At 39.3% G+C, this 24,409-nt stretch overlaps 1 protein-coding gene across 4 annotated transcripts in view; it reads left to right on the top strand.

Annotated features, from left to right (window-relative positions):
• Positions 1 to 24,409, top strand: part of ccdc142 (coiled-coil domain containing 142) — a 104,068-nt gene that overhangs the window by 5,118 nt on the left and 74,541 nt on the right. For all 4 annotated transcript variants that reach the window (XM_052033691.1, XM_052033681.1, XM_052033663.1 and 1 more), the window contains exons 2-5: positions 1,641 to 1,801; positions 9,905 to 9,966; positions 11,776 to 11,908; positions 14,362 to 16,059. In XM_052033691.1, the coding sequence (XP_051889651.1) occupies positions 1,690 to 1,801; positions 9,905 to 9,966; positions 11,776 to 11,908; positions 14,362 to 16,059 (2,005 nt within the window). In that variant the 5' untranslated portion in view covers positions 1,641 to 1,689. The remainder of the gene's footprint in view (positions 1 to 1,640; positions 1,802 to 9,904; positions 9,967 to 11,775; positions 11,909 to 14,361; positions 16,060 to 24,409) is intronic.

Raw genomic sequence — 24,409 nt, 5'->3', positions numbered from 1 at the left:
CATGAGTGTTTGTGCTTAAGTTCTGTATGCATTGGAAAAGCCTGGATCTAATTTGGCCAAACTTTTCATAATAATTTAATCATTTATAATGTTTTGCCCCTGTGGTTTTTTTTAAAGAGTGAAAGGATTCAATCTTTTCTCAAATTTTATTCCCTTTAGTTCTAGGATGAATCATGCATCCTTTGTGTGCATGCTCTTTTTGATATGGGGAGTTCAAAAAATTAGGTCTATGGTGCTCTCGTGGCTCAATGGAATTTAAATATAACTTCTCTGGATTATACTCTGTTTCTTGTATAAGCTTATAATTTAGAGATCTATCCATGAAACCACTATATATTTCTCTAATTCTAAAACTATATTCACATGAACCATGATTCCTCTGAATGTCTGTCTTAATTTCATCCTGTACTAAGTTACTAGATATATAAACACCTGAACATCTAATGTCAAGAAATTTCTTCCACACTGCCCAAGCCAGAATGTTGTTTTGATTTTGCTGAGGAGTTGCAAATGGAATTGGACATTGTGCGATCATTATTGAGCAGCCACACTTCTGACAGAGTGATGGAAGGATATATGATGAAGCAGCTGAAGATGGTTAGGTACAGGACACTTATCGGAGGAACTCCTGTCCAGCAGCACAGACATTTTTCTATGTACAAGGAGTGCTTAAACTAATTTGGTGTGCCTGCAGGGTCAGCTAGTTTCAGTTGCATTTGAACCCAGGTTCCTGGATAAAAGTATAATGTGACAACCTACTGCAGTATCCAAAAAAGAGAGATTTGTATTTGTACAGCAACTTTTACAACACTTTCAAAAGTGCTTTGCATTGTACTGAAGTCATTTTTAAAGTATCTGTTCTAATGTTGGAACCAATAGCCAATTTGTATGTAATGAGATCCCATAAACAGCAATGTGGTCAATGACCATACCTTCTCTTTTAGTGATATTGGTTGAGAAGTGAATGTTGACATGAGAAAAAATATCCCAGTCTTCAAATAGTGTTATAGAACTTTTATATGCACCTGAGAAATCAAACAGAACCATGGCTTAATATCTCATCCAAGAGATGATATAACCAACAGTGCATTATTCCCTCAGTGCTGTATTTTCCCCCATATAATCAAACAGGTTTTTGTTGGTATAGTTTACAGAAGAGCAATAGATTTATGTTTGTTGTACTTCCTTGATATGTGATATTGAGCTAGTATGATACTATGGAGGATCTGCAGCATAATCTCAAGTTTGTGTGATATATAAAGCACAGCAGTAAAATTATGAAATGAAAAAACAAATTCTGGAAATATTCAGAATATTGGAGTTTTTCTCTCCAATGATGCTGCTTGAGCTGCTCAGTGTGTCTAGCATTTTCTGTTTTACTGCAGATGCTGGAAATCTGAAATTCTTTAATTTTAGATTACTAGGATTCTGATGTCATTTAATATATAACTTGGTACTTGTATAAGGAACCAATGAGCCTTCTGATCATATCTCGTATGGTCCTGCTGCAAACAATGGATTGTCTTAATTTTAGTTTAGGTTTTACTTTGTATTTTAACTTACCAGAAAAATAATTTTATGTCTAGTGTTGAAATGTGCTCTATTTTTACATCAAGTCATTGCTTATGCTTGCATTTCAGGAGCTGATAAATAACGTTCAAAGTTGAATTATAGCATCATCATTGGAGAATGTCACAAACATCTGGCGGTTTCCTGCTTCCTTTGGGTCCCTTGCTGGGACAGAAAAGAGTTTCTCCAGCTGAAGCAGAGTGCAAGGAAACTGAAGGCACCTTGGAATCAAGTAAGGAACCACAGTGCAATTTTTCTTTATTGACTCCACACCTGAATCAAAATTTTGACTAAAATAGATGACAGTTAACTATGTTCCAAAAAGAAATGTGTGAGCGTGCATCATTTAATTTTGCTCATTCCTCGCACACCAGAAGAACATTTTGTGTTATTTATGCTAAGTCCTCAATATAGCAAGTATGGCAAGCCATTTACTTCATTGGGGCTGCTCTGAGGTTCTGAAAGATGCTAAATAAGTGCTTTTTTTTTTGTTTTTAGTCATTGTTTTTTATTTCCAAACTTGCAAACCAGTGTTATTGGGGGGGTGGGGAGGGGAAGAATTTGTTGCATTGTTAGAATATGATCTGTCTCATTATTTTCTGGAATGTGAACCCCCATCATCTGCAGATATGTCAGGAAAGGTGAGTGGAATAAAAAACTGTGTTTATATATTTACTTTTTTCACACACGTTTTTGGGAAGTGATTTGTGAATTCTGTTAGGGCAAATTTCCATTACCCACATGGTTGTAACATGGGTCACCTGTACTCTAATCTGCTCTGGGTAGACCCCAATTTGAGTGCAGTTTTGACTTCTGATTACTAAGACATTAAAAAAAAATCAGTCTCAAGACTTTGCAGACAATAGCCATAAAGCAGATTCATAGTAGATAAATCAGGAAGGAACTCACTAGAAGTATACTAAGCAAGTGTTCTAATCCTTCTTAATTTATCCCTTACCTTGTAGAAATCCATATTGATTGACTTGAATTAACTTGCTTACCACCTGGTACTTGGTAATTTCTTGCAATACTATGGGCTGACGTAGTTTATTAGCAACAGTTGTTGGTTTAACATGTATCTTTTTGAACAGAGTGTTACCTTTACTATTCTCCAGTTCTCGACAATTTTCCTTTACAAATAATTCAAGAAAACCATTGTAATCTTTCTCTGTGGCTAGTCTCGTGGTTACAGATACATAAGCTTCAATATAATTTCTCTTGATTAGTCAGTGCCACTTCCTGTTTTACACCCTTTTATAATATGTAGTTGCATTGTAAGAATTGAGACACAGTATACCATTAGTACATATAGGATTACATAAGATATATGGTGCAGAACAGGTCATTTGGCAGACCCAGTCAATGCTGGTATTTATGTTCCACTTATGCCTCCTCCTGTCTTTCCTCATCTAATTCTGTGTGTGTAAACCTCTGTTCACTTCTCCCTTAAATGTGTCTATATTATTGTGAGTTTTTTGAAAGTTTCCTCTGACTTTCCCATTGGATTTCCTGGTGACTATCATTAATGCTAGCCTCTTGTGCTCTTGCAAGTTGAAACATTCTCTCTTTCAAAAACTTTTAATAGATTTATGAAGACCTCTCTCTCACCCATCACCCACCATTTCTTAAGGGAAAAGGCACCCAGTCTGTTCATCCTTTCCTGATCTGTATACCTTTGCATTTCTGGTAACATCCTTGTTACTAACAAACATTCTGCTGAATAAATTCCAGAGAGGGACCTGATGAAGGTTTTCAGCCAGAAACATCGACTATTCATTTCTCTCCATAGATGCTGCCTGATTTGCTAAGTTCCTTCAGCATTTTTTGTGTGTTGCTGAAGGAACTCAGTGGGTTGAACAGCATCTGTGGAGGGAAAAAGGAACTGTCAATGTTAAGGGTTGAAACCTTATGTCCCCTTTATGCAGAGTTTCGACCCAACATGTCAGCAATTCCTTTTCCCCCTGATGCAAGGTTTTGCCCCAAAACGTAGAAAATTCCTTTCTCTCCTGATGTAGGGTTTTGACCAGAAATGTTGACAATTCCTATCCCCTCCATAGATACTGCTTAACCTGTTGAGTTCCTTCAGCGGATTGTTTGTTGCTCCAGATTCTAGTATCTGTGGTCTCTTGTGTCTCGATGATCCTTGTTAATCGCTCACCCCCTCCATTGTCTCTATGTCCTTTTTATAACTGAAAACGAAAACTGTCTGCAGTAATCTAAGTTTGTGGTCTAATTAAGGTTCAATACAAGTTTAGCATAGCTTCCTTATCTATCCACCTTCCATCAAATAACTGAAATTTTTATTCCAACCATAATCAGATATACAGTCCAGCAGTTCTTAAAGGGACATTTGCAGGTCATGATCACAAATGAAAGTTTGTAGAAAAGATGTACCTGAACAGAGGAGGAGGAGCCAGATTCCCCTAACATCTCCATCTGATTTCTGACACAACTGTCCTTTCTCTTGGATCAATTGCATTTACATCTCGTCTCCCCCATACGTCAGTGCTTTCAGACCTCATCTTTGCTCTCTGATTGAGCCTCTTCTAGTTTGCCACCCTTAAACTTTTTCCCTCCCTTTATCTTGACTTTCCACATAACTAAGGGCCGATATTCATTTGCCCTTGATATATTTGATTTATTTAATATTCTCATGCTTTATAATCTCTTTTTATTTGGATCTTTCATTTCCATTTTGTTAGTATCTTTAAAGATTTTTAAACAATCTAATCTGCCAATTAAAAGATGAATTCATTTCCTTCTATACTGATCAGCAAACGTCCTTAGGACTTTTTGTTTAATTTTTTTTATTGCAGATCTATGTTTTTGTTTATTTTACTTGCATTTAATTTTGGTACTTTTTAATCGAACTAGTTTGTTTTAATTTTCTTTTTGGATTTTTAATCTTGTACTGAATTATTTGTTTTGATTTCACTGCTTCACAAATGTTCCGCTTTTGTTCGGTTGCTAGTTGACCTTCTTGGTCAGTGGTGGAATTGGAATATCTGAATCAGAAGGTTATGGATTCAAGTCCCACTTTTTTGACTGGAGTTCTGTGACAAATAGTTTTCTGCAAGGATCAGTGCTGGGACCTCTGTTGTTTGTAGTATATATTAATGATTTTGATGAAAATATAGGTGGTCTGATTAGTAAGTTTGCAGATGACAAAAATTGGATAGCAAGGAAGATTTTCAAAAGATTCAGCAGGATATAGATCAATTGAACATTTGGGTGAAGAAAAGGCAGATCGAGTTTAATCCAGACAAGTGTGAGGTCATGCATTTTGAGAGGTCAAATGCAAGTAGAAAGTATACAGCAAGTAACAGGACCCTTCAGAGCATTGATGTACAGAGGGATCTTGGGGTTAAAGTCCATTGCTCCTTGAAAGTGGCAACACAAGCGGATAGGGTGATAAGGAAGGCACTTGGCATGCTTGCCTTCATCGGTCGGGGCATTGAGTATAAAAGTTGGGAAGTCATTGTTGCAACTGTATAAAACTTTGGTTGGGCCACATTTGGAGTTTTGTGTGCAGTTCTGGTTGCCACACTATTGGAAGTGTGCGATGGATTTGAAGAAGGCACAGATGAGGTTCACTAGGATATTGCCTGGATTGAATAAAGAACACAATGATGCTGGAGGAACTCAGCAGGCCAGGCAGCACCCGTGGAGAAAAGCAGGTGGTCAACATTTTGGGTCAGAACCCTTCTTCAGGACTGAAGATAGGGAAAGGGGAAGCCCAATATATTGGACAGAAAAGCAGAGCAGTGATAGGTGGACAAAAGCACATGCTCCCTCCTTTATCCTTGAGTGGTCCTACCCTCTCCCTAGTTATCCTCTTGATGTATGTATAGAATGCCTTGGGATTCTCTTTAATCCTACTTGCCAAGGACTTCTCATGGCCCCTTCTGGCTTTCCTAATTCCCTTCTTGAGTTCCTTTCTGGCTTCTCTATAATCCTCAAGTGCTCTGTTTGATCCTAGCTTCCTAAGCTTTTTTTCTTGACTAAATTCACCACCTCACTCGACAGCCAAGGTTCTCTTACTTGTCCTTCTTACTGGAACATACCTGTCCTGTACTCTGTGCAGTTGGTCTTTAAACACCCTCCACATATCAGATGTGAACTTGCCCAAAAACAGCTCTTCCCAATTAATTCTCCCTAGCTCCTGCCTAATGCTCTCGTAATCTGCCCTGCTCCAATTTAATACTCTCCTGCAAGGTCCATACTTATCCTTATCTATAGCTGTCTTAAAACTTAGGGAGTTGCACTCACTGTTCCCTAACTGTTCTCCCACTGAAAGGTTGGTCACCTGGCCAGGCTCATTACCCAACACCAGGTCCAGTACAGCCCCTCCTCTTGTTGGACTATCTACATATTGACTTAAGAAACCCTTCTGGATGCACCTAATAAATTCTACCCTGTCTAAATATCTTACACCAAGGAGGTCCCAGTTTATACCAGGGAAGTTGAAGTCCCCCACGACAACAACCCTATTAGTTTTACATCTTTCCCAAATCTGCCTGCATATCTGTCCCTGAATGTCCCGGTGGCTATTAGGGGTCTGTAGTATATTCCCATCAGAGTAAATGCACCTTTCTTATTTTTGAGCTCTACCCATGTAGACAAATCGTCCGTTATGTCCCCTCTGACTGCAGCTGTGATATTGTCCCTGATTAGTAGTGCAACTCCCCCCCACCCCCCCCCAAACACCTCCCACCCTTTTACCTCCCTCTCTATATTTTCTAAAACATCGAAACACTGGAACATTAAGCACCTATTCCTGTCCCTGTCTCAACCAAGTCTCTGTTATGGCCACAACATCATAGTTCCATGTACTGATCCATGCTCTAAATACACACGCTTCAAACTGTCCGTCCCATTGTGTCCATTACTTTGCTCCTGCCTGTTTTTTTTTACTGGCCCTGACATCTACCTTCCTCTCAATCCCTGCATTTTCAGACCTGGTGCTCTGCTTCCCATCCCCCCTGTCAAACTAGTTTAAACCCTTCCAAGTAGAAGTAGTGAACCTCCCAGCCAGGATATTGGTTCCTCTCCAGTTCCTTTTTGTACAGGTCACCCCTGCCCCAGAAGAGGTTTCAATGATCCAAGACCTGAAACCTTGCCCCCTGCACCAGTTCCTCAGCCATTCATTCATCTGAACTATCATCCTATTCCTTCCCTGACTAGCATATGGCATCAGGAGTAATCCAGAGATTACTACCTTAGAGGTCCTGCTCTTCAGCTTCTTTCCTAACTGCCTATACTCACTGTGCAGGACCTCTTTCTCCCTTTCTACCTATGTCATTGGTGCCAATGTGCACCACAACCTCTGGCTGCTCACTCTTCTCCTTGAGAATATTTTGCAGCCGCTCTGAGACATCCTCGACCCTAGCACCTGGGAGGCAACACACCATCCTGGTGTCTCTTTTGTAGCCACATAATCACTATTGAGTCTCCTATCATTATTGCTCTGCCTGACTTTACCCTTCCTTGCTGAGCCGCAGAGCTGGCCACAGTGCCACTGACCTGGCTGCTGCTGCTGTGCCCTGATAGGTCATCCCCCCCCAACAGTATCCGGAGGGGTATACTTGTTGCTGAGGGGTATGGCCACAGGGGAACCCTGCACTGACTGCTTACTCCCCTTACTTCTCCTGGTGGTCACCCATCTATCTGAAGCCTATACCCTGGGTGTGACCACCTCAGTAAAACTCTCATCTATGAAAAGAAAAACATGATGATGCTGGAGGAACTCAGTAGGCCAGGCAGCATCCGTGGAGAAATCTGTGGAAGAAATTCCCAGCTGTGCATTTCACAACTCCCACATTTTTTTGCTGTGTTCTCAATCTTGCTTACACCTTATTCCCATGGTCACCCTTGTTTTACCCTGTCAGAGCTGTCCTTCTCCCCTGCACTTCCTGCCGCTTCACAAGCTTCTTTTTTCTCCTTCCCAGTTCTGACAAAGTGTCTTTGACCTGAGACATTAACTCTGTTTCTCTTCCCACAGATGCAGCCTGACCTGCAGAGTATTTCCAGCATTTCTATTTTTATTTTAGATTTCCAGCATCTGTGTTTTTTTTTGATTTTCACAGACGAGTAATGTTCAATTATGACAGAAATGTGTCCCAAGTTGATAAAGCTATGATTTGGACCAATGGACTTCTAAGTATTTCCAGTTGGTCTTCTCTTGTGCCTCTTGGATCTCCAGGTTCACATGGAACTCTAGGAAAGAACTTGAGAAATAGCAGCTGGAGTTGGTCCCCAATGCCTGCTCCGCCATTCATTAACACCATGGCTGACCTTCTCCCTTTGCTCCATTTTTCAGCACTATTCCCATATCCCTTTAATCACTCAGTGTGTAGTAATCTAGGGATCTGTATTTTGAATGAACGCAAAGATTGAGCCTCCACAGCCTTCCAGGGTAGAGAATTCCATCGGTTCACTGTCTGTCTTAATTGAGGAAATTTCTCATCTAAGTGATCAGTCCCTTTTTCTGAAACTGTGTCCCTGGTCCTAGACTACTCAGCTTGGGGAAACAACTTCCTTGAATCTACTCTTCATGAAATTTTGTATGTTTCAAAGCAATCTTCTCTTATTCTTCTATGTTCCAGAGAATACGGTCCCAGTCTAAAATAAAAACTGGAAATGCTCAGCAAGTCAGGCTGTATCTGTGGGAAGTTAATGTTTTTGGTCTGCTTTTATTTTAGATTTTCAGCATCTGCAGGTTTTTTGATTTACAGATCCAGTCTACTTAATTTCTCCTCATGTGTCAAGCCCGGCATCCTTGCAAGCAGTGTAGAAAATCTCTGCACTCACTGGCAAGTACATCCAGGAGACCAAAAGTAATGCAATACACCAGGTGCAGTCCTACCTACACCCTATATAAATAACTAGCATTGAACACTCTTCAACAGATTTTTGGCTGCAAAAGTACGTATTATATTCATTAATCAGTCCTGCCAGTTTGAATTCCATGAGGGTACAGAATAAAATGATATATTTAACATTGCAGCATAGTGTCTGTCAAACAATTTATTGCTTATAAACAGACCACCTCATTTGATTAAGTTTGGCAAAATTTACCTCGTATAGCTGACTGTAGATCCTTTGACCTATTGTTCTTTGTTGCTTATACAGGCTGTCATATTTGCCCATGCATGTCTACTCGTTAACCTAAACCCCCACATTATCTGGTTCCCAAAGTTAGCATATGTTGTTAAAACTGTAGCTCTTTCAATTAACCAGGCCAGATGGTCATTATGCACAATAGCTAGTTCATAGAGTACAATAGTCTGCTTCTACACTAGAATTCACGTTAACCTTTAGCTGGGGGTTACTGTGATTTATTTTCTCCTTATGAGTACACTCTGTCCACCAAAATTCTTCACAAACAACAGCTGCACATCTTCTGCTGAGAACAGAGTTTGTTTGAAAGCCTGTGGGTCTCTGCTTTCATTTTCCTTATTTTTCGGAAGTTAATTGTCTTAGAATTACCAAACCATATACAGTAAAAGCTTTACTATCTGGCATCTATGGGGAATACAAGGTGCTGCTTGGTCACATAATTAATAATATAAAAGGTTGTTTAAAAAAAAATGGAAACGAGATGCAGTATTCTGCCGTACTCACTAGTGAGTTGGCAATCAGCAATACCCAGCAGGCAAGATATAAGAAGGGGATGCCTGGACATAGCACTGAGCGGAAGTCAGTCTGCATGTTGACTCAGTGTTACCCCAGTGTCAGCCCAGGCACTCCCCTGAAGTGCTGGTTAGTGAAATGCTGGATAACTGAGCTTTTTTTTAAAAGGAATTCTGAATAATGTTTCTCATGTAATTGTGCTAATTACCATTTAAATGCTTTAGATTAAAATATAGTCCCAACGTGTTGAATAATTTACAACTTAAATTTTAACGGGGTATGTGGCTGCCATTTTAGCAAGGTTAAGTTAAGCCCAGAATTCTAATAGACTTTTGATAAATTGTGAAATGAGGGCTTATCTTGGCATGAAAAATTCTACAGCACCTTTCAAAGAAGACAACATGAATTTTCCATGTGACCTAGTGAATATTTGTCTGTTAATGAACTAAGCTAAAACAGATGAAATGGCCATTTATCCTGTAGATCTTTTGTGTCTTTGCTGCATGCAGTTTGATGGCCATGTTCCCTTTAATACAATAATGATTCCACTTAAAACGTGTGGCTGTCAAGTGCTTTGCAGTGGCCAATAGTTGTGAAAGGTACTGCAAGAATGCAAGTCTCTTTTGTTCTTATTCAACAGGGATGGGATTAAAATCAAGTACGGTATTTACTGAAGTAACATAATAAGTTTCCTTTTCCATAGGTGATGAATCATCATTTCCAACGACACTTGAAATGTCAGCGGCTTCCTCAGTTGAAAATAAAGTAAGCTTGATGAAAAGAATTCTTACTAAACAACTTAATGAAAGGGGCCCTCAAACTTGACAAGCATATCATGTGACAATTGATCAAATAAATTGTGGTAGTCCATGTATAGCACATCAACGGCACTTCTCTCATTGACTGTCTCTGTTACCTCATCAAAGAACTCCATAAATTTAGTTGGATATGACTTTCCTTCAACGTGTCCATGCTGTATTTTTTTAAAATTATTCCATGCTTGTCCAAGTGATTGCTAATTTTGTCCTGGATTATTGTTTCTAGAACTTTCCCACATTGCAATTTTCTAGTCTTCAGGCATAATTCATCTGTAGATATTCCGAAGATTATGGCTGGGATGTCTGCAGTTCTTAAAGACTGATGTAAAGTACTTACTTAGTACATCAGCCATGCCTTTTGCTTTCATGACTACATCTCCTTCGTGGTCTCTCACTGGCCTCAGCTCTCTTTTTATTCACATGCCTGCAGAATATTTTTGGATTCCCCTTTATATTGGCTGCCTGTCTTTTCTCATAGTTAAGTTTTCTCTGATATTGTGGAATCAGTGGGGCGAATTATTGCAAAATATACCTCATAAAGCAATACTGCACTCAGTTACTTAAGCATTTTTGGTCTTCCTTTTGTTTTATCAGTATTGTGTAGGTAAAAGTCCAGGTGGTTTTGACTATGTTCCAATGCTGTAGTTTTAACGTTTTCATTTCACAACATTTTGTTATATTCAAAACCAAACAGCTGGAGGAACTCAACAGGTCAGGCAGCATCTGTAGAGGGAAATGGACAGTCGATGTTTTGGGTCGAAGCCTTCTCATGGCAGCAACAGTTTTATTGCCCAACTCTACAGCTAAATGTAGATAATCAGTTTGATGCATTATTTTTTGGAGGAATGCTTAGATTTTTTTTGTCGCCTGCTTGTTACAATGATGAAAACCTGGTTGTATAACTCACATTGCACCACTTTTCATCTTTATGATTGACAGTTACATTTCTGACATTTTTAACTGTCCTGATCGGCTCTACTTGAGGAGATTTACTGTTAAAACTTTAAAGGTCAACTTGACAGGGCTAGGCAACCCTAGACTCAAGGTGAGCAATGGTAAGGGGATTATAATATATGTAGATTTTGTTTTTCCAATCTTTTATCTTGTGATTGTTTTCTGTATTAAATGCTTTAAAATTGCTGCACTTTAATGAACTGACTTCTGAATACACAGGTTTATCAATGTTTTTTTTTCCCTTGCATGCAGAATTCATGATCACAATGGTTTCAAAGGGAATCGTTGAATAAAAGGAGATGGAAAAATTAGTAGATAGATTCGAGAAGATGTTGAGTAGATTGGCAGTGTATATTTAAATATGTGAAAGAGAAAAAAATGTATGAATGTATGGAAAGTCCCAGAGATTTGAGAAAAATATTTTAAAAGCATAACTCAATGAATCAAATGGCCTCTTTCTACGCTGAGCTATTCCAGGCTTCTTTCAGTCTTCTAACATCTGATCATCACATTTACAGGAAATTGATATTTGGATTATTTCTCCCTCCCTAATCCAGTGATATAGGACATAGGTACAGCACAGGAACACGCCCTTCAGCCTCCCATTGGAAATTTTAAGGTATATCTGTTACCAAGATCTTTGTCATCAAAATACTGGAAAGGCTCTCAGTAGCTAAATGGGTTTTGCAAGAGGAAAGTATTTTCACTGTACTCATGTTTCTCTTTCTTGTCTCAGCAGTATTTTTTTCTCTGTAATTAGAATTCTTTATTTTAACTTAACGATTTAACCTATTTCTTCCAGAATGCTATAGTCACAGAGGACAATAAGCGAACATACACATCATTTAAATCCTTGACATCCAGACCACCAAAGGACTCTCCACGACCAGATGAATCTCTGCAAAAGGACAAACTCAATCATTTAAATGGATCAGGTAAATTTGCGCTATCTAATCTATTATTCCATATCGTTTTTTTCCATCGTCTCTTGATAACATTGATATATTTCCAAGCCTCTGGTATGGAGCTTAATCAAATTCCTTTTCAAATATTTATATAATTCCATTTTGCATATTATTATTGTCAGCTTCCACTATCCCTTCAAGCAGTTCATTCCAGATGACTCACTACATGTCTTTTTCCATTACAACAATATTGTGGGAACTCTTTTCTGGCAAGAACATCTTTGTAACATCAATAAACAGGACAATTTATTTCAGATGTGTGAGGATTTTTTGGTGCTGAAATTGCATTCAGTCTGTTATTTGAAAAACACAATCGCTCACTAAGAAAGGATAACACCAAAATAGTAACATTAAAACTGAAGATACATTTACCATGAAAGGATATAAAAAACAGATGTAGGAGTAGGTCATTTGAAATGGGAACATTGTGGGGGCTGTGGGGAAAGAAAATGCTCGTGGAACTAATTCGTATCATAGAAATTTACAATATAGTAACAGTCTCTTTTTGTACCGTCAATTTCTAGGACTCTATGAATGCCTTATTTTCTGCAACAACCATTTGTGCAATATCTTATCAAGTGCTATCCACTGCAGCAACTTGTTCAGGCTTCCTTGACAACAGCTGCCAAACTCAAATCCTCTAGCACGTATAATTTAACCCAAGCATTTCCAAATGAAAGTTTGCTTTCTTTTCCAGTAAGCTTAGGGTGGCTGCCCTGTAATTTCTTGGTTTATCACCTTGCCTTTCTTGAAAAAAACCCTAGCAACTCCTCAGTCCTTCATCACTACTAATTTGATAACTGTTTCAAAGAGTCAGCAAATTAATTTGAGTAGGTTTCTTGTTCGGTATAATTTTACATTGCTGTCTTTCAGGCTTTTATTTAAAATAATAAAGATTAATCTTTAGATTGCTAATAAATTTAAGAAGTGCCAGATATTTCTTTTAGCTTGTGGCTCATATATGAAAGGATTATATTTTCTACCTGTTGCCTTTTAGAGGTGAAAAATATAACTGAATTTTGAATTCATTAAGTCCTCATATTAGAGTGTTAAAATACTCAGTTATTTGATTAACTTGTACCAAGCAAAAATAAATAAAGTACTTTTGCTTGCCTCTGTTTTTCCTTTTAAATGCAGAGTCTTCTATGTTCAATATTTTATCTTAACAAACTTTATTTTTGGCGGCACGGTAGTGTGGTGGTTAGCATAACACTATTACAGTGCCAGCAACCTGGGTTCAGTTCCGGCCGCTGTCTGTAAGGAGTTTGTATGGTCTCCCCGTGACTGCGTGGGTTTCCTCCAGGTGCTCTGGTTTCCTCCCACATTCCAAAGATGCACAGGTTAGGAGTTGTGGGCATGCTATGTTGGTGCCGGAAGTGTGGTGACACTTGCAGGCTGTCCCCAGAACATTCTACGCAAGGATGCATTTCACTGTGTGTTTCGATGTACATGTGACTAATAAAGAAATCTTGTTTTTCTTAATGTTCCTTGATATATATTTAGAAAAATTAGAAGATGAATTACGTATTTGGCCATTCAAATGTATTCTATCATTTAGTTAGATCGTGGTTTATCTGTATTTTAAGCACATTCCCAACATTGCTCAATATTCTTGCTAAGGATTTTTAAGAAAAAAGTTGTCAATTGATACCAAAATAATCAATTGAACCAGCCTTTTGGAAGGCAGTATTTTAGGTTCCTATAAGCACTTCCTGATTTCACCACTAAGTGACTAAGCTCTAATTTTATAATGCTCTCTTGCTCTCAGACGAAACCATTTCATTAGCTCTTTATTTCATTTTCAATATGTTCTATCATTTAAGAAATGTGATACCCCAACCATCTGAGTACAAATAAAGATTAACAAAATGGTGCAACTTTTTTTACGATTAAACTTCTTAAATCTTGATAATATTCTGGTGATTTGCTGCTTGATTTTACTTCACTTGCATTTTGTTTCCTATTGCCTTACACCTAATTTTTTCCTATTGCCTTTCACCCTGTATTCTTTCCTTTTCTTTATGACGCTAGTGTTCTCTTGAACCTGCACTCTTCCTTGCAGTAGCCTTTTCTTCTTCTGGGAAAGGGCAGTTTTACATTTGAGAAGACTATGGATTGACTAGCAAATGGGACTAACTTAATAGGCATTTTGGTCAGCTTGGACGAGTTGGGACGAAGTGCCTTTTTCTGTGCTGTGTAACTCAATTACTGTATGACTTGGATGCCTTGTAAATGTAACAAAGTTCACTTTTGTATGATTTATCAATACAAGTCAAAGTTTATCACCAACCTTCCTCTATCTTAGAAGGTAGCTGGTGTGATGATTAATTTTATCTAAAAAGGCATGTTCTAACATAATTTTATTAAAAGATTACTGTCACCCTTTCTATATTAGCTAAATTATTCTTTACTTCCATATTTAGGACCACAAAACATTTTTGCCAAATCTCTGCTACAAGCTGAAACTCTGCTCTGGAACCGTCTTCAACCTGGGTGGAGATGGCTAATGGCTAAGCACCAAGCAGAAGATATTTGTTCTGAAGCAGATAGTGATGATCGATTGCTTGCTTCGGACCTTGATAGCAGATGTTCTTCAGGGAGAATGTTCGAGGCGGAGCAGATTGTTTTTGAATTGGGTAAATGTTGCCATCTGCAACAAAGTTTAAAAGGTACTTTATTTCATGGTCATATGAAATCGTTACCCATGGATATTTTGGGCACTACTGACTTTCAGTATCATCAAGTCATATCAAGCTTAGGAAACAATTATGCAAAACTTAGGAAACTATTGGAACATAGATCTTGTATTCTTCTTAATGAAGCATATGTCAAAAATCTAAGGGGAGCATCTAACTTTATAAGGAAACTGGAGCAATTGCTGATGCAAGAGCAAGAAAAGTCCAAAAATGTGAATGTGGACATAAGTCATTCAAATGCCACATCTCTGAAGGAACTTAGACAACTGTGTGAAGAACTGAGATGCCATACAAGCCACTGGAAATGCTTAGAAGAAAAAATTAAGAATGACCCATGGTTAAATTGCAAGTTGTTGCATTTGAAAAAATTCTTTATTCGCATGAAGAAAACTTTGACATTGTTGAGCATAAATGCTGCTTTTCTCATGGAGCAATATATTTCCAAAGTACTTTGTACGTTAGCATATGCTGACCCTTACAGCATACCCTCAGAATCGCTTTGGGAATTTTTTCGAGGTTTGGAAATATACAATATTATTGTATCGGAATCTAAAATACCGCAGCCATATTTTGAACTTAATAATTCTATTGAAGAAACTAATATAAATGAATCTGATTTACTGTGTCAAAGACTGAAAGGAACATTGTGTAAACAGAGCGGGAACTGGGAAATTGAACCATTTCTGATAGAGAGAGTATTGAAGGTTTTAGCTAATGAAAGAGGGAGAATTGCAGCCGGTTGTTTTTATGATACCATAATGATGAATAAAACATTTCTTTTAGCTGTGAGCCATCATAATCTCACAGCATTAGACTGGGAAAACATAAAACTCTCATTTCTTAGGTTTGCAAGTAGTCGTGATATTTTTTGTGGTGAAGAAGATACCCTGTGTCAACCAAAATTAGGAAGCAGCCAACAAGAATTGAAACCTTGTAGTTGTAAGAAGTCCATTCAAAATTTCTGCATGGAAGATGAAATGTTTTTGAACAAAATTGTTGATGGCCTTGTTGCAACCAACATATTGTGGCAACATATTCTGAATAGACCCAAGAAGGATAAGCGACAGGAAACTAAAGCAGAAGACCTGCAGTTGCAACACACCATCTTTTCAACAGAAAATAACCCTCATCAAAGTTTAAAAACCAAACAGAATGATGAAATAACTGGAAATCCTTTAGTTTCCCCTCTCATGAGCAAATCTGTACATCGGCAAGACTACACACACTGTGAAGAAAAGGTTCTGCTGTTTTCCAAATACAAAGCTATATTGTGGAAAACCTTTGCAACTCACTTGAGCAATCATTTCTACTTCCAGCCACTGTTTGCTTCTGGTGGCTCTAAACACAACATCGGAAAGCTGGACCAGTGCAAGGCAGAAATCTCAGCACTACTTATTCAAGTACTGCATGAAGCATGTTACAAAGGTAAGCATGGTCAGTGAATATTGTCTTCAGTATGTGCATTTCTGGCTGATGCAGTATTGTACACATTCTCTGCCATTCTGTGTTTTATTGCATTACATGATGTTTACAGGAAGTCTATAGTCTTCAAACTTTAAAGTTCACAAGATCACAAGATCACAAGATAAGGGAGCAGAAGCAGGCCATTCGGCCCATCGAGTCTGCTCCAAGGAAAAGGGAAAAAGAAATGGGGTGGGAAAAAAAGAGAGAGAAAAAAAACTATTCTAATCCCATTTGCCAGCCTTATCCCCATATCCCTTGATACCCTGACTATTTAGATATCTGTCTATCTCCTCCTTGAACACCCCCACTGATCTGGCCTCCACTGCTGTGCGTGGCAAGGAGTTCCACAATTTCACCACCCTCTGGGTAAAGAAACTTCTCCTCATCTCTGTCTTGAAACTGTACCCTCTAATTCTAAGATTGTGCCCTCTGGTCCTGGACACGCCCACCAAGGGAAACAGCCTAGCCACATCTACTCTATCCTTACCTGTCAACATTTTAAATGTCGCTACGAGGTCCCCTCTCATCCTTCTGTACTCCAGCGAGTACAGTCCAAGAGCCGACAAACGCTCATCATACTTAAGCCCTTTCATTCCTGGAATCATTCTCGTAAATCTCCTCTGAACCCTCTCCAACGTCAGCACATCCTTCCTAAGATGCGGGGCCCAAAACTGCGCACAGTATTCCAAATGAGGCCTCACTAGCGCCCCGTAGAGCCTCATCAACACTTCCTTACTTTTATACACTATACCTCTCGAGATGAATGCCAACATAGCATTCGCTTTCTTAACCACCGATCCAACCTGGTGGTTAACTTTTAAGGTATCTTGTATAAGTACCCCCAAGTCCCTTTGTACTACCGCACTATCAATCTTCTCTCCTTCTAGATAATAATCTACCCGCTTATTTCTACTTCCAAAGTGTACAACTGCACATTTCTCAACATTGAATCTCATCTGCCATTTTCTTGCCCATTCTCCTAAACTGTCTAGGTCCCTCTGCATTCTTTCTATTTCCTCTATGCTCCCTACTCCTCCACTTATCTTGGTGTCATCCGCAAACTTAGCCACACAACCATTTATTCCATCATCCAAATCATTGATGTACAAGGTAAAAAGGAGAGGCCCCAACACCGACCCTTGCGGCACACCACTAGTAACCGGTAACCAACCAGAACGAGATCCTTTTATTTCCACCCTTTGCTTCCTGCCAACCAGCCAATTCTCCACCCATTTTGCTACCCTGCCCATAATTCCATGACCTCTCATCTTATTAATCAGTCTCTTGTGAGGCACCTTATCAAAGGCCTTTTGAAAGTCTAAATACACAACATCTACCGCCTCTCCCTTATCCACCCTACCTGTGATTTCTTCAAAAAACTCCAATAGGTTGGTCAGACAGGACCTCCCCTTCACAAAACCATGTTGACTAGGTCCTATCTTGCCTTGCGCCTCTAGGTATTCGGTAACCTCCTCCTTGAGGATAGACTCCAATAATTTTCCCACCACTGACGTCAGACTAATAGGTCTGTAATTGCCTTTGTGCTGCCTCCCACCTTTCTTATATAACGGAACTACATTCGCTACCCTCCAGTCCTCCGGAACCATGCCAGAATCTATCGATTCCTGAAAAATAATCGCCAACGCCTCCGCTATCTCCACAGCCACCTCCTTCAGAACCCGGGGATGCACCTCATCCGGTCCGGGAGACTTATCAGCCTTAAGCCCCTTTAGTTTTCCAAGCACCTTCTCCCTATTAATCTCAATTGAACTCAGCTCCAATTCGTGAGACTCCTGACTAATGGGCACATTGCTTATGTCCTCCACGGTGAAGACCGATGCAAAATATTCATTCAATTCCCTTGCCATCTCACTATCATCCATTATAATACCTCCTGCACCGTTATCAATTGGTCCTATGTCAACCCGTGTCTCTCTTTTATTCCTTATGTATTTAAAAAAACTCTTAGAATCCTTCCGAATGTTGTCCGCCAGCTTCCTTTCGTAACTCATCTTTGCTTTCCTAATGACCTTCTTAGTTTCTCTCTGCAGATTTTTAAAATCGTTCCAATCTTCTGTTTTCCCACTAATTTTTGCTACTTTGTACGCCGCCCCTTTTGCTTTTATTTTATCCTTCACCTCCCTCGTTATCCACATCTGTGCCTTTTTTCCATTCAAAACCTTCTTTTTTCTTGGAATATATCTGTCCTGCATTGTCCTTATTTCCTGTAGAAATTTCTTCCATTTTTCCTCTGCCGTCCCTCCAGCTAACTTACTCCTCCAATCAATTTGGGCCAACTCATCTCTCATACCTTTGTAATTTCCCTTATTCCACTGAAATATCGATACACCAGTTATCAGCTTCTCCTTCTCAAACTTGAAACTAAACTCAATCATATTGTGATCACTTGTTCCCAGTGGTTCCTTTACCTTTAGTTCCCTAATCACCTCGGGTTCACTACACAGCACCCAATCCAAAACAGCCGATCCCCTGGTGGGCTCCTCAATAAGTTGCTCCAGAAAAACATCCCTTAGACATTCCACAAACTCACTCTCCTGAGTACTACCGCCTTGCTGCATTTCCCAGTCCACCTTCATGTTAAAATCCCCCATAATTATCTTCACATTGTCACTCTGACATGCTTTTTCTATCTCAATCTGCAACTTATGGTCCACTTCCTGACTGCTGTTCGGGGGCCTATATATGACTGCTATTATTGTTCTTTTACCCTTGCTATTTCTCAGCTCCACCCATAAGGATTCCACCTCCTCTGACCCAATGTCCTTCCTTTCTATTGATTTTATATCGCTACTAACCATCATGGCCACACCTCCCCCTCTGCCTACCCTCCTATCCTTCCTATATACTGTATACCCCTTGACATTCAGTTCCCAATCACATCCATCATGAAGCCACGACTCAGTGATTGCAACGATGTCATATTTATTAACCTGTAGTTGTGCCACTAGGTCATCTGCTTTATTCCTGATGCTACGTGCATTTAAATATAGTATGTTTAGACTGGTATCTGCTATTGATTTTATTGTACCTCTATTGATCAGCAGATTATCCTGACTTTCTACCTGTCCATCCTTCTTACTATCTTCGCTACCTACTATCTTAGACATGTTCGTGTAGACCTCATCCCCTATCCTAACATTCGGTATCCGAACATCCTCATCCCCGATCCTAACATTCTGTATCCTAACATCCGGATTTGTTGTACTTCTATTATTCAGTAAATTATCCTGACTTATCACCTGCCTGTCATTCTTGCCATCCTCAATGGATTCGTTTCTATACACTTTCTCCCTCACCTTAGCATCTTGTAACCTAGCATCCTGGTTACCATCCCCCTGCCAGATCAGTTTAAACCCTCCCCTACAACTAAATTAAACATTCCCGCCAGGATATTGGACCCTTTGGAGTTTAGATGCAACCCATCCTTAGCAAATAGGTCTTGCCTCCCCCAAAAAAGGTCCCAGGTATCCAAGAATCTGAAGCCCTGCCCCTTGCACCAGTCACTCAGCCACGCATTTAACTGCCAGAGCTTTCTATTCTTCCTGTCATTGATACGCGACACGGGTAGTAGTCCTGAGATTACTACCCTTGAGGTCCTACTTTTCAACCTTCTCCCTAATGCCTTGTATTCCTCCTTCAGGACCTCTTCTCTTTTCCTACCTACATCATTGGTACCTACATGTAAAATATTTTCAATAAGTTTTATAATATTGAAATGCATACTTCCTTTGAAATTACATTGCTAGCAAACTGGCACAGCCACCTTAATGGACCAAATAACCTACAATTTCTACAGAATTCTACATACATACGGCATAGAACGAGACTATCCATCATAATGTACTTGTACCAAGCCTTTAAAGGTAATTTCAAAGTCATCCCATTGCTGTGCTCTTTCTCCATGGTTCTTCAATCCTTTCCTTTTCAGTGGATAATATTTCTCCTTTTCAATGAACAATGCATTTTTTGAAAGAGTTTTGAATCTCCTTCCATCAAATGAATAGAAACTAACTGCTCATGTTGTAAAAACCTCAGTTGTATCTTCTCTAACTCTGCTTTTTAATCTGAACAAGGTGGTCCCTTCTCATTAAACCCATCCTGATTAGAATTGGCTTAAGACTTTGCATTATTTCAGTCACCCTCCTTTATATCTTCATCGTCCACTGTTAGGATGACCAAAATTGGACAAAGTATGCTGTTGACAGCCAGAGTTTGCCAAATGCCCTGCAACATACTCACTCTTCAGCAGGAAAGCTAAAACAGATTAAATGCACACGTATGTCACTATTGGCTGGGTATATTACAGATTGGCTGCCACATTTCCTTACATTATGTAAGTGGCTACAACATAAGCAAATACAAAATTGGATGTAAACTGCTTACGATGACCTGAACTCAAGAGAGGTGCTTCATAAATGCAAGTTTTTACATTTTGTAATGAATTATCTCTGTTGAGAGACGCCTTCCTCAAGTATATCTCAATCTACATTGTTGTGCACTCTGTTGATTTGATCTGAATTCCAAATCCTGTTCAGACTTTTCTGTAAACCTGTGAAAGGTTATACTGACATGATATGAAAATCACTCATTAAGGTGAATAACAGCAATGAATTCTTGCAATGTTTCTCCTCTTGTCACATTTAAAATCTATTCCTTTTGGATGAATGCTAGTGAGATGTGATGGTGTGTAACACAAAGCACAGTTTCAGGGTAATGTAAAGGGTGGGGGGGGTGGGGATTTGGTGAGTAAGGAAATTCAATGAAATGGTAGGGGTGGTGGGAGAGAGGTTCTGCTTAGTATTTTTTTAAAAAGTACAGAGTTAAATTAATAGCAAAATAACAATTATTTTATCAATGCAGCCAGTAAAATAACATGGACTTGAAATGCTGACCTTGGAGAGTGGTTGGATATCAATTCTTCTGATAAACAGAGACAAGTCAGGGTACTTAATTCTGTCGAAAGCACATTTTTGGCTATCTGGGAAATCCAGGATACTACTTGCATCCTGGATAATCTTTAGAAGGCATTTGGACAGGTACTTGGATGGGAAAGGAGGAGAGGGATATCGAACAAATACAGGTAAATGGGTCTCGCTCATGTAGGCAACTTGGTCGGCATGGACAAGTTGGGCTGAAGGGTCTGTTTCCGTGCTGTATAATTCTGTGATGCTGTGCCCAGAGAGTTTTGAATAGGAAGAGATCAAGATCAGGGATACTGAACTTTGAGCAAGAGCCCACGACACTATATTGTATGTGCAAGGCTAAGACTGCACATTCCAGCAGGTTGTTAACCCATAGCGTAAGAGTTTGCAGGCAGAGAGGAAATGGTTGACCATTGGACAAGCCAGGACCAGGTACGCAGTGCAGCAGTCCTATGAGAAGAACAGTCAATATCAGGTTTGTGGAATCGAGGTTGACTCAGCCCTGTGAAGTGGTGGTAGAAGTCAGTACAGCGTAGAGATAGTGGATTTGATAGTTCAGGGGTATATCTGTGTAAGTGTATCTGTGGCCACAAATTTGATTCCAGGATGGTACATTACCGTACAGATGCCAGGGTGAAGGACGTCATGGAGCAGAAGTGTCTGACGTGGGAGGTTGACCAGTTGAAGGATGCAGTCAATATTGGAATTGATATTATAAATAAAAAGGAGGAGGCCCTGAAGACTGATTACAGTGAGCTAGGGAAGAGGTTAATGACCAGAACCTCAAGCTTAGTAATTTCTGGATTACTACCAGTATCTGTAAGACATACAGGTTGCATCTCTACATGGTAGGACTAATATCCTGATAAAGAAATTTGCTAGTGCTGTTTGTTATGGTTTAATCTAGCTTGTCAAGGTTAAGGGACCCTTAAACGAGTTTGAGAAGGAAGAAGGGTAAAAGTACATGTGGACTGAAATGGTTTAATAAATTAACCTGGCAGGCAGTGGAATGGGTTTGGAAGGCAGAGGAAATTAAGACTTGGAAACTAAAACTTGGCAGTACTGAGTAATATTTTAAGGAATAAAGATGATGAAATGAGGGTACAGGTAGGCATATGGAAGTATAATGCATTGTCCATTATTAAAACGTGACTTAAGGTGGGCAGGAATGGCAGATGCATATCTCTGGTTACAGGGTTTTCAGACAAGATAAACAGAGCAATAAAATAGGATGAGTCATAGCAATATTTTAAAGAAACAATTACAATTGGTGTGGAGGCTTGGTGATATGCCAGAGAGGTCAATAGATGAGGCCAAATGGGTTGACTTGAACGAAAGAGGGACAATTATATTGGGAATGCTCTATAGAACAGCTAACAATTGGAAAGAAAGAGAGAGAGAGATAGAAAAGCAAATATTTTGGCAAGATTCTGAGAAATACAAAAATAACAAGGAAATGATAGTTGGGAATTTCAACTATCCTAACGTAATTGAGGACAGTACGAGAGTATAGGGTGTGGAAGGAACAAAATTTTTGAAAAGCATTGAAGACAAATTTTAATCAGTAGGTAACAAGTCTAACAAGAGGGAGGAGTACCAGATTTAGTTTTATGGTGTCACAGGTAGACGCGGTGGTGAGGAAGGTTTTCGGCACAACTGGCATTCGTCAATCGGTATTGAGTATAGAAGTTGGGACGTTATGTTGCAGTTGTAGAAGATGTTGGTGAGGTTGCAATTGCAGTATTGTGTACAGTTTTGGTCATCCTGCTATAGGAAAGATGCCATTAAGCTGGAAAGAGTGCAGAAAAGATTTACGAGGATTTTGTCAGGACTCATTGGACTGGTTATAGGGAGAGGTTGGGCAAGTTAGGACTCTAGTCCTTGGAACGTAGGAGACTGAGAGCTGATCTTATAGAGGTGTATAAAATCATGAGGGGCATAGATACGGTGAATGCACTCAGTCTTTTTTCCAGGGTTGGGGAATCAAGAACTGGAAAGCATAGGTTTAAGGTGAGAAAGGGAAGATTTAATTGGAACTTTTAAAAAAAATTTTATTTACAGCGTGTTAACAGCCCCTTCCAGCCCAACGAGTCCACGCTGCCCATTTTAAACCCAAATTAACCTACCCGTACGTCTTTGCAATGTGGGAGGAAACTGGAGCTCCCGGAGGAAACCCATGCAGACACGGGAGAACGTACAAACTCCTTACAGGCAGCGACGGGAATTGAACCCCAATCGCTGGCGCTGTAATAGCATCGCGCTAACCACTACGCTACCATGCCGCAACATTTTTACACAGAGCATGATGTATGTGGAATGAGGTGCTAGTGGAAGTTGTTGAGGCAGGTACAATTACAACTTTTAAAAGACAGTTGGACAGGTATGTGGATAGGAACAGTTTAGAGGGATATGGGCCAAAAATGGGCAAATGGGCTAGCTTGGTTGGGCATCTTGGTTGACATAGACCAATTGGGCCAATGTGCCTGTTTCCGTGCTATGTGACTCTGTGAATTAAGCTGAGCATATGGAAAAGTTAGCAGTGGGGGCAGAAACCATAAATCAATTAGAGCACAATCTACTTTGTTATGATCTTGCACCTTATTATTTACCTGCACTGCACTTTCTCTGTAACTGTAACACTTTAATATGCATTCTGTTATTGTTTTACCTTGTACTACCGCAATGCACTGTGTAATGAATTGATCTGTATGAATGGTATGCAAGGTAAGTTTTCACTGTACCTCAGTATATGTGGCAATAATCAACCAATTTACCAATTTATTGAAAAGTTGAAAGACTAGGAGTGAAAATTCTAAATTGGAACATGACTGGTTTTACTTGGCTGAGATATGATTTACCAAATACGGACTGAAAACAGTTGTATGAAAATAAATCAGTTTTAGATCACTGAAAGGCATTCAAGGGGGAAGTTGTATCCATTTAAAGAAAGTGGAGGACTCTCAATTTTAACCCCTGGGGATGTGAAGGAATGTATAAGGGAAGGATAAAGCAAAAAAAAAAGGAAGTTTATGATTGATGTTGAAAGCACAACACTTGGAGATATAATAAAGGTGTAATAATGATGGAATCAGCAGCTTAGACAGCATAGATGCTGCCTAACCTGCTGTATGTTTCCAACATTTTCAGTTTTTATTTCATATTGTCTTGATTTTCAAATATTGAAGATATCTGAGCGAAATTAAAAGAGAACTTAGGAAGTCAAAGAGGGTGCATAAAAAAAACATGGTATATAAAGTCAAGAAAAAGCCTAGTATGTTCTTATAAATACTTGGAAGGTCAAGAGATTTAAAAAGGAAAGAGTAGGTCCCTTTGGAGACCAGAACACCAGCTTGAGCGTGGAGGTGAAG

This window comes from Pristis pectinata, chromosome 2, assembly GCF_009764475.1.
Source record: "Pristis pectinata isolate sPriPec2 chromosome 2, sPriPec2.1.pri, whole genome shotgun sequence".
Classification (NCBI taxonomy): domain Eukaryota; kingdom Metazoa; phylum Chordata; class Chondrichthyes; order Rhinopristiformes; family Pristidae; genus Pristis; species Pristis pectinata.
The sequence above is the reverse complement of the archived record's forward strand: the minus strand, read 5'-3'. Positions and strand labels throughout refer to the sequence as shown.